Below are 11754 nucleotides of genomic sequence, written 5' to 3'. Positions count from 1 at the left end.
CTTGCACAGGATAGAGTAGCATGGAGAGCTGCATCAAACCAGTCTCAGGACTGAAGACCACAACAACAACAACCTTACATTGTACACCACAAAACAATCACATGCCTTAATTAACTATCAAATATGCACAAATTCAGTCTTTGACAGCAGTTTGTGAATATGCAATGGGAAGCAAACCCAGATGTCTGTCACAGCTGAGACAAATTAATTGCCTTGCTGAAGATCCATTTCAGCTTGAGTTCCCACTCGGTTTCAGTACCCCCCCCCCCCTCCCCCTCTCCAACTGTTCTCTACAGGTAAAGCACTACACACAGCAAATGTTGACCAGCTCATCTGCATACTGTCTTGGCATAATACGTACTCTCTATTCTCGACACATCAAATATATGAGGAAGCGCTTGAGCTTTCAAATGCTTTCACAGGTAACTGAAGGAAGATAGCCACTATGGTCTCATTACTATCATCGATAGTCTGCACGTCACTGACTGATGTACATGGGGCAACAAAAAACTGCAACTTTTACCAAAATTTTATGATGCAAGAATTTTTTATGAGGGCTATTCATAAGTTAACCTCAGACTGTCTATTAAAAATAAACAATTGACTGTAGCTTTGTGGCACATGTGGAAAAGGAGACTCTGAAGGTCACATTGCATCAGTTAGCTCTCTGCTGCAATCTTCAGTGTGTAAGCAGCAACCATCTGAAATGGCCATTGTTCACCATTGATTATGTTGTGTGTATGGGGTTGGAGTTATAGTTGACGGCGTTGTGAGGGGGTAGTGCAGAAAATTCAAATCTGGTCATACAGATTTGCACAATGAAAGTGGCCAAAGAAGACATTCGGATGTGACAATGTCTAGCAACATACTGATGAAATTGTGTGCACGAGATATCTCTCCAAATTTCCAAATTTTCTGAAGATATGGCTCAGGTTTCAAGGACAGCCGTCTCTAACAGTTTCACTGAGAGGCCATAAGTTTTGTCCACCGTGGGCACCAAAATGTCTGGGTTTGGCCTCAGCGTTCCTTCATCCCCAAGATGAAGGCCCGGCTGGCTGCTTAGCACTGCATGAAAGATGATGATCTCAAGGAAACTGCCAAGAACTGGCCAAACCACCAGGCAGCACCATTCTTTGATGAAAGGATAAAGAAGCTGGGTCAGAGTATGACAAATGTTTGAATTTGGGTGACGACTATGTGGAGAAGTAACGTCAACATATAAGTACTGACTGATAACAAATATTTACCTTTTTAAAGCAGCCAATAGGAGGTTAATTTTTGAACAGCCCCTGTAGATACAGATGTTGCTGCAAAAGACTTTGTTTTGATACATATACCACCTATGCACATGTTTCTCACTTTATTCCCCTACAATTCTCACTTTATGTATGGCAGGAAGAAGAATACTTAAGCAAGCAACATGGTGTGTCTGCTAATTTAAAGAATCAAAAAATAGATACTGCGATGAAATAACTACCAAATACCATTGTCGAACACTGTTTTAATTTGTTGTGGTATGTTAAAAATATTTTTTCCAGGAAGAATAATTAAGCTTGGTCCATCAGAGTCCATCTCAGGAACTACCCACAACTACAAGGAGTAAAAGTTTTAACATCAGGTAAACAGTCAGTCATCAATTATTTACTAACTATGAACTTCAGTTTTAACCCAATAGCTATTCACTACAAAACATAAAATGCAGGTCCTATTTTTCTTGGCAGCATTGCATGAGGAGGCTGGAACTTAATTCTTCCTCTAGGCACACTCCTCTATCTTGAGGGAGGTGAGACTGAGAGGGGATGAACTTGTATCCCCCTGAACTAGCTCCGATGTGGAAAAAAAAGGGTGTAGACAGCAAAGGAAAGTCATATCCCACATACCAGAAAAGTGAGACACAAAAACCATGAGATATGTTGATGTAGCTGATTACTCAGAGAAACAATAGCCAGTTTGGTTCACAGTCCTCCACATCAACTGTAATCAGATCCAATGCCCACATGCAGTATTAAACATGGTATACAGTACTCTGCTGGAACAGTAGTAGTCCTCAGTGGTGCCTGACGCCACACACGGAGAGGAAGGTCCACTTGGTCATGAGCCCCATGACAGGAAGCAGGCTGGCAACTACTGTGGTGCCGTTCGCCTCCGCCGCCCGTGCCGCCGCCGCACGCAGCTCCGCGGGTTGCGGCGCGTGCTCCGAGGAAGGGCAGTATGCCAGGCGGAGGTGGCAGACGGGCGCCGCCGCGGGCGAATCCCTCAGCAGGCGAGACAGTGTGTAAGACATCGCCTCGTCCAGCTCGTCCCGAGCCATGGGGCGGGGCGAAGGGGGTAGGCTGTCGGGGCAGTCTTCCGATTCTCTGCTTCCGGAAAGGTATGACGCACCTGCGTATAAATTGACCGACTCCAAAACTGGAATAATATGGGGAAAAAAGTAATATGAGGCATGTGCAGAAAGTAATAGAACTAAGCCTCTCACACTTAAAGAGATTGTTTTTCAGTAAATCTGGCAGCACTGCATTTGAAGACAAGGTTGCATTGTAATTTTAGGTCTACATCATATCATAAGGAGAAACACACTAACACGAGAAATGTCAGTACTTATTATCCACAGCACTTCTTTCAACCGCTGTGAGGCTACTCTGACAAGAAAAGGTCGCCAGTGGTGGGATCGACTTTTTGAAACTGTCTATATGATATTGTAGGTTAAGATCCCAGGTATCACATCCTAAATCCATTCGCCCTGGCGGGCCGTCATTTGCAATTAATTGCCAAAAAAAGATTTCAAACTGCGTGTGATGCTCCACAGCTTTAAAAAGGAAATGTTATACAAACTGGTTCTGTAACACACTGATTACAGTAGAAGCCTCATATTCGAAAGGTTGTGGATTCAAATCCAGGAAATTTGTTACTTTTAAATTTTTATTGAAGTCACTTTGATCATTATTTTCATTTAACTAACTAGTTTAATGTTTAATGTTTAATGTTTAATGTTTAATGTTTAATTTTTCCCACGTGGAATGTTTCCCTCTATTATATTAATGTATTTTCATTTATATTCCTTTGTCACGTAATTTTAATCACTGTATAAGCTTTCTCAATTGCTCTCATTTTTTCTTCTCATCATTTTTTTTCCAGTTGGAATGTGTTTGCATGTGAATTTAATTATTTATCTATCATAATATTCAATAATGTAATATACTGAAAATGCCAATCTATCGGTTAGAAAACAAAATAATTTGCTTACACTGACTGTGCAAAATGTAATTTTTGTTACAAGGTTTACATTTTTTGTGGATGGTGATCATCACACAAACATTTAAAATATAAATAAAATGTGAAATAGACATAATGAGTGCAATAATACAGACAAAAATATGCGATGATAAAACAGAAGAAATTAGATCTAGATAATACATGAAAATAATTAAAATCCCACGCACACAGATTGGAATATGTGGAAAAAGAATTATACAATGAAAAAATGAGAACAACTGAAAAAGTTAATATGGTGACTAAAATGATGTGATGCTGTCAATAAATAAACAAAGATTCTGTGAAAAAGGAACAGAAATAAAAAAATACATTTAAACAAATTAACCGAATAAAAATAATAATCAACATCATGTCAATAAAAATTTTAAAATAAAAAAAATTCACAGCACCTGATGAGAATTGAACCCCCAACCTCTTGTATATGAGGTCTGTATATAACCATTACACTGTACAACCAATCTGTAAAATATACCTGTTCTGAAGCTGTAGAACATCACATGAAATCGCAAGATTGTTTTTCATCGATTACTCGTAAATGAGGCCCCACCAGGGCAAATGCCTGCAGGCTAAGATGCCTGGGATCTTAACCCACTTCACCGTAGACCTCTTATCGTGAGAGGTGACATGCATTTGGGTGTCTGTGTGGTCGTTTTCTGCCAGAAGAGCCAGAGCTCGAAAGCTAGTTAATACTGGTTTTACATATGTCTATGCACCACGCGACAGTCTGCTAAAGACGAATGGTTGCCTTTGCTTTATTTTAAGTATTGTTCCATTCACAAAGTTACATTATTGTTATACTTTAATATTTTAGTATACATAAACAAGAAAATCATATATTCAACAAATACTTACCAATCGATATACGAGAGACAATAGCTGACACTTTGTTCTCGTAATTCCACCGGCGGCATATAGACACTTGGAATGGACCGATCAGACACCCTGTTTCCTCATCTGAAAGCAAAAAACAAGTTTGTGAATTAAATGAGAGCACCCTCTCAATAAGCAGAGGCAGACTACAAACAGTTATATTAGTGAACAATAGCTGATGCTCCTAATGACTTCTATCAACTTTAAAAAAGTTGTTTCAGGTAAGATTTGGTAGACTGCAAATTTTCTCTTGCCCCCTTTCCAGTCACAAACTGACCAGTAAATAAAAACAACAGTAAACATTCAATGGTAACAACCGATCACCGTGTCATCCTCAGCCAATAGGTGCCACTGGATACGGATACAGAGGAACACGTTGTCAGTTTCCGTGACACAGCTGCCAATTCTCAGTGGAGTAGCTCCTCAACTGGCCTTACAAAGGCCGAGTGTGACCCACTTGCCAACAGTGCTCGGCAGACTGGGACGGTGAGTCATCCGAGTGCTAGCCGAGCCCGACATTTATTTCTGTGCCTTAGCTAGTGTTCTGTCTATAGGTATTACCACAGACTGAAATGACGTGCTGTTTCTTGCTTACTTTTTTATGTTTTGGTGCACCTATCTGCTATTTTCACTGTGTTGCTTCAGAGTTGTATTCCCTTTTCACAAAACCTGTCTATTGCAGCAGGAACCCCTACCTGATTATGAGTAATCTGACTGTTTCTAACATACGCACATCAGTATGTGTTTATGCTTTTCTTTTATCACTACCACTAAATGGATAACTACCCACCTAGGGCTGCAATCCTTTTCTATACCACTGTTTCATGCAGTTCCATTTCATTTAGTTAGTTACTGTATGGTGGTGTGACACACATGAAACATATGTTATAAAAATTGCCAGTTTGGTACTGAAAGGTACCGAGTTTTATCTGCACTGGAAAGGATGTAAATTTGGCGGCAAATAGCGATCTGAAAATAACGGATGCTTGAGGGTAAATTATGATTTTTATTATTAAATATGATTTCTTACGTTGAAAGTGATGCCAGACACTTACCACAACACTTCTCAGAATGTGCAAAGTGTTGTAACAAGATTACACAGCTCAACGGAGGGCACTGGAGGGCTGCGTAAGCTAACTGTTAACAGCCTGATATAGTGTCATAGCCATACACGTTTATTAGATTCTCAAAAAACACTGATGTGAGAATATGGAGAGCACACAAATTGTAGAAACGCTGATGCCAAGTAAACATAAGGTAAGGTGAATTGTATGTTTTTTGACTTTGAGGGCTCAGATTCCCTGTACACCCTCAATGCAGAGAGCTGATCAGTGGTGACTGTTAGTCTCTTCCTTCACTCAAAAAAAGGCTTGAGCATCACTTGCACATATTAACTTTTTTTTTTTCTTTTTCTTTTCTTGTTCTCCATTTCCTTGTGATGAAGGAAATATTAAAGTTTCAAGGCCAGATATTCAATTATGCGTGCCCTCCCCCTCCCCCCCCAAGTGCACATTTCAACCCTTCTTTAACTATTCCTGTTTTGACAGACAGTGGATGAACAGATCCTTCCTCTTTCATTTTATTGTTTCCCATTTTATACATAAGCAATTTCAAATCGATTTTAGACACAAGGATGTGGGAGCTGAAGTACATCACCATCATATATCATTTGATAGGGATGATAGCAAGATATTGTGTGAATACTTGTAATATGCAGAACTTCACAAACTATTCGAACACCTCAAAATCCATTCATAAATTCAATGAATGTTAACTCTAATGTCCTAATTAGATTTTGAAATCTTATATGGTTCAACCTGATTGTATTACTAATTGTTTTAGAAGGCAAATTAATGACACATAACACTGCATATCAGTGAACCGAATAAAACAGAGACTGAAGAGTTATTAATATAGACAGAAGAAAGACAAATTCGAGACCTGCTTCATTTTTATGGTCCTGAACAGAATTTTCTACTTTTTATCTCTACCGCAAAATATTAGCTAGGTTTTTAAAATGATGATTATTCAGAATTATTAATAGTCAAGTACCCAATAAAAATTGAGTAATCACCATGGCATCAGGGAGCAGTTTCCTCATTTTGGATGTGGCAGTTAATGTGCTAATATTAACTGAATTTAAATGACACAATAGTGAGGTCTCAATTATATGACTTTTTCATAACCAATATAAATAGCCCACAGTGCAATGGTACATCCATTCAAAGATACTCACATTCAAATCTGTTGTTGTGGCGATGCAACCAAACCGACCACTCAACCAGTGCACCCCTTGGTAACCGGGGCACCACGACGTAGTCGGCAATGGCATTGGTAGTGTGACGTTCCCACTCGAGCCGTGCCTCCCATATGTGAGTACCACGTGTTACGTAACATATGGCCTGAACAAGGGAAACAAAAGCTTAACAATTTTATCTCTCTTCTTAGGTGGCTGCTTCTGGGCAAGGGTATTTATGAGAACAATCCAGAAAGTAGCACCTCTATGTGCACTGCCACTGCAAAGGCTGATATTGGGTTTCCACCCAGAGGACAAAAAGTTTCACCATCACCTAGTTTCAGTATTGTGTCAGCAGTAGTAACAACAAGTTCTATTTTTGTACATTCTATGATTGTTTAATGTGAACTGTATGATACAAAGCTCAGCCGAATATCAGGTAGGAGGTGTTATTCAATTTTTGGATGCTCTGCTGTTGGAACCTTCATAAAATTACAATAAATTAAAGGAAATGTAAGGCAAGAGAATATTGAACAAAAAAATGTGAGGATCGGTGTGAAATGTGTACCACGAAACTCGACCCAGGCACCTGACCCTTAGCACAGATGATCTGACGAATCGAGTGAAGCATGAAATGGTGTGACACACCTCTTACCGGAACTTGAAAAAGTTCCTGAGCAAGAACATTTTGGAAGTTATGTTGATATTGGGAATGCAGTGAACTGGCTTAATGGAGTCATCGTAGCTAAGTACTACAAGGGAATTCTAAAGCTAGAGAACAGATGTGACAAATGCTTAATACTGGAGTTGATTATGAAAATAAAGAAAACTTCCATTTACTAAGGAAGATTTTTTTTTAAGTCCAAATAGTCAGTACTCTATGGATTGCCCTCATACTTGTGGTATTTTGGTATGTAGTTGTTTCACTTAGCAACCTAAGATTAGTTTGAGGTAGTACTCTACTTCTGTCAGTGACAGCCATTCTCTTCATTTCAACAAGACTGCTGCATTTCACATCAACAATCAGCTTTATAAACTCATATCTCCAGTAGCCCTGCAATTCTTCCCTCAGAACACCCATTCAACTGTACTTCAAAGCAACAATGCATGTCATAATACATGTCCAACCAATAGTTGGCATTTTGGTATGCTTGTAGTTTTATAAGAATAAAACATGGGAAAACAATGTATAAAAATCCTTTTGCTGAACAGATAACAATTTACAGATGGTAGGGCTCTTATGAAGAACTGCATTATAAGGTGTACAACTTTGCTTCCGCCATTTTTTCCCCCACATTTGAGGCTTTAATGAAACAAATTGGTTACACACGTATCATTCAAAGTATTTTCCATCACTGGCCACTACTTTGTCCCATCGTTCGGATAGTGTACAAATCCCGTGTAAAAAAATGTTCATCTTTAGAAGCGATCCACGAATCGATCCTGTTTGTGACTTCTTCATGAGATCGGAAGTGTTGGTCAGCCAGGCCATGCGCCATTGATCTAAACGGGTGATAGTCAGAGGGCGTAATGTCTGGAGAATACGGTGGGTGGGGTAGGACTTCCCATTTTAATGTTTCCAAGTATGGTTTGACCTCTTTTGCAACGTGGGGTTCAGCGTTGTCATGCTGAAAAATCACTTTATCATGCCTCCTGCTGTATTGCGGCCATTTGTCTTTTAATGCTCTGCTCAAATGCATTAACTGCATTCGATAAAGAGCACCTGTGATTGATTCCCTTGGTTTTAAAACCTCATAGTACACGATGCTGAGCTGGTCCCACCAAATGCAGAGCATGATCTTGGAGCCATGAATATTCGGTTTGGCCATTGACATGGAAGCACGGCTGGGATATTTTCATCCCCAGTCACAATGCGATGCAGAAATCCCTTCTTCCGTTTTTACCTCTGAAGCAACTGTTCACATAAGCACAAACGCCATACAACGTCTCTTGGTTTCAGCTCTTCAGCTGAAGATGGCCGCCGAGTGAGACCACAGGTATAAAGGGACCGGCATCCGCAAAGTCTCGGCACTTCGCCAGAAGATGACGAGTATGTCACTCGTCGAAACATCGCAGTTTGAAGACACCGCCACCCAGCTGGAAGCCCGAGAACTCTTCGCCAGGTGCATATGCTTGTTTTTTGTCTACATCTGATAAAGGGCTTTGTCTGATAGCTGATAATTAGGGACAGGAAAATTTTGTGAAAATGATAACTCAAAAAATAATGCAAAATTAGTGATTTTTAGCATAATAGCATGTGATAATAGTTACTGAATGCTGAAACCACATTTTGACTTCATTGTTTCACGTACTTGTTTAATCTTAAAATGACAATTTATATAGCCCACAACCAACTATGAAATGACATCAAAAACTGCACCAAAACTGGCAGGAAGGTGAAAAAAACAACAGAAACACTGAAATTGGCAAAAAATACCAAAAGTGACAAAAAATTAAACCAAATTTGGTAAAAAAACATCATATCTGGCAAACAAGCATGACCAAATATGGCAAAAAACTGACACCAATGTGGCACAAAAGTAACACCGAATCTGGCATACAAAACATGGAAAGTGAAAAAAAAAATTGCATAGAAACTGGAAACAAAAACACTGAAGAGGATAAAAACCCTAATAGCGGAGCTGGAAAAAAAAACGCAAAATTGGCAAAAAACACCAAATTTGGGACAAAAAGGCAACATTTGCAAAAACCCAAATTTGGCAAAAAAATAGCAAAGAAAATGGCAAAAAATGCAATTGGCAACAAAGTAACACTGAAACTGGCAAAAAAGAGCAACAAATTTGGCAGAAACTAACGCCAAATTTCGCCATAAAATAAAATTATTTTTTCCAGTCCCTACTGATCATATTGTGTACTCTTCTTCCTATGTGCCTGTCTGGCACTCAACACTTGCTCCTTGTGGTGAGAAGCAATCTATTCTATTTCATATTGTTGGATTCTCCGAAAGAAAATGGATGCAGAAAGCATAACATAAGTATATTTATCCTAGAGATACGGAAAAGAATGACAAAGTAACCACAACCTTTTCTGGTCCACCTTATGTACTGAATTTGGACAGCCATATTGCCTCATGGTAAACTACCCCCCTCCACCCCCCCCCCCCCACCCCCACCCCCACCCCCCACCTTTCATGCCAATAATCCTGTCAAGTGTCTAAGTATCTTAACATTTTGTAGAAGTGTAATACATTTTACACATCATATTACACATTTTGCCAGTCATCACTTGGAACCAAACACATGCAGTCAATCTTGAAGATGTCCTCATTCCAGCATATATCGCTCAGTAAGTAATAACGTGCTGTCTTATTGGAGACACTGTAGAAGTTCACAGATTAGGTGACAACATTTTATATTCCAGGTATGAAGACGACCATATCACACCTCTAAATGGCAGACTGTCTGTTTCACACATTTTAATTAGCTTTGTTTTTTCTAACCATTAGTTCCACCACTGACTATTGACTTTGCTCAATAATTGTGTAGAAAACATCTGGGAAGTGCAGTTCTGTCACAAGGTTTAGCTGAGAACATAACAAAGGTGTGCTATCCAGCAATTCATTCCACTCAGTGCTAATGTAAATAGAGCACACAACAAAATGACACTAGCATGCCCTCGCTGCAGAAATTGTAACAACATTTAATGGGTGTCAAATTGATTTTTCGGTCACGAGATTTAAGAGCTTCGAAAAGACAACCTTTCCTTATGTACAGAAGCAATATGTGATAAAAATGGTCATCCTTATAATAACAAAACTAGTAAATATCACACAACTGTTTTAACCCACCATAACTCACTATAAAACTGTAATGATTGTCGACGTAATTTTTGTACAGTTTGTGATATTTTCAGTGGTATGGGATTCTATTTTGCAAGATATTGGTCTCTTCACTTACTGTCACAAGATGCTATCCGTTAGTTAATTTCACAGTTTTTGTGATGTGGGATTTCAGTTTGATAATTTATATTTTCTACAAGCAAATTTTATAAAATTAACGTGTGTGTTGTTCTGTCACATCCAAATCAGTGGAGATACAATCTGTACAGACAAGTCATACAAATTTTTGATAATTTAAAGAATGGAAACTTGAGGTTGGAATATCAACAATATGAGGAAAAGGCCGGCCGGAGTGGCCGAGCGGTTCTAGGCGCTTCAGTCTGGAACCACGCGACCGCTACGGTTCGAATCCTGCCTCGGGCATGGATGTGTGTGATGTCCTTAGGTTAGTTAGGTTTAAGTAGTTCTAAGTTCTAGGGGACTACCGAGCGAGGTGGCGCAGTGGTTAGCACACTGGACTCGCATTCGGGAGGACGACGGTTCAATCCCGTCCCCGGCCATCCTGATTTAGGTTTTCCGTGATTTCCCTAAATCACTTCAGGCAAATGCCGGGATGGTTCCTTTCAAAGGGCACGGCCAATTTCCTTCCCCATCCTTCCCTCACCCGAGCTTGCGCTCCGTCTCTAATGACCTCGTTGTCGACGGGACGTTAAACACTAATCTCCTCCTCCTCTAGGGGACTGATGACCTCAGATGTTAAGTCTCATAGTGCCCAGAGCCATTTGAACCATTTTTTTATGAGGAAAAGGATAGATTGCTACTTATCGTAAAGATGACACACTGAGTTGCAGACAGGCACAGCGAAACAACTGTTACACATTATAGCTTTCAGCCAAAGCCTCCTCCAGCAAAGAAAACACACAAACATTCTCACAAGCATGGGCAACTCATGTACACACGACTGCTACTACAGGCAGCTCCAACCGGAATAATCTAATAAAAAGATTTTCTAATCCCAGTTATCATAAATATTGACGATTGAGGCCATTCAGTTTACTAGCCTGTTCATTAAGTCTTGCTGGTAAACTACATTACTGAAAGAAGACGGAAATTCACAGGCTCTCTCTCTCTCTCTCTCTCTCTCTCTCTCTCTCTCTCTCTGTGTGTGTGTGTGTGTGTGTGTGTGTGTGTGTGTGTGTGTGTGTGTGTGTGTGTGTGTGTGTGTGTGTGTGTCTCCTCACCCCCCCCCCCCCCCCCCTACCTGCCTCTCTACTCACCTGGACGACATCGCGCAGCTGCGTTGTGGAGTCAACGGCGCGGGCTACCCTCTCGATGTGCCGGAGTGCCAGCCGGCACTGCCGCTTGATGCCGCCCTCGATGAGCTGCATCGTGCCCGGCACCAGGCCGATCTGGCCTGCCATGTACATAATATCACCAACCTGTGAAATGGTATCACATGAAGGCTCGTGTTATGTACAAGTGATTTTATTTTTGTAAAAAGGCATACAGTAAAGCTGTCTCCAATCTAAAAATCAGACTGAATGTTATTGTCCTGTGCTAGTTGTGGTTATGTTGG

General features: G+C 40.1%; 1 protein-coding gene across 2 annotated transcripts in view; it reads right to left on the bottom strand.

Annotated features, from left to right (window-relative positions):
• Positions 1-278: 278 nt before the first annotated feature.
• Positions 279-11754, bottom strand: part of LOC126425177 (uncharacterized) — a 112939-nt gene continuing 101463 nt past the window's right edge. Inside the window, exons 10-13 of one of the 2 annotated variants that reach the window (XM_050088130.1) lie at positions 11456-11617; positions 6380-6545; positions 4126-4227; positions 279-2409 (exon numbers count right to left, since the gene is read on the bottom strand). In XM_050088130.1, coding sequence (XP_049944087.1) covers positions 2048-2409; positions 4126-4227; positions 6380-6545; positions 11456-11617 — 792 coding nt within the window. In that variant the 3' untranslated portion in view covers positions 279-2047. The remainder of the gene's footprint in view (positions 2410-4125; positions 4228-6379; positions 6546-11455; positions 11618-11754) is intronic. The other variant, XM_050088131.1, reaches the window with a different exon arrangement.

Source organism: Schistocerca serialis, chromosome 10 (assembly GCF_023864345.2).
Source record: "Schistocerca serialis cubense isolate TAMUIC-IGC-003099 chromosome 10, iqSchSeri2.2, whole genome shotgun sequence".
Lineage (NCBI taxonomy): Eukaryota > Metazoa > Arthropoda > Insecta > Orthoptera > Acrididae > Schistocerca > Schistocerca serialis.
Note: the sequence above shows the minus strand (reverse complement) of the source record. Positions and strands in the feature narration are given on the sequence as shown.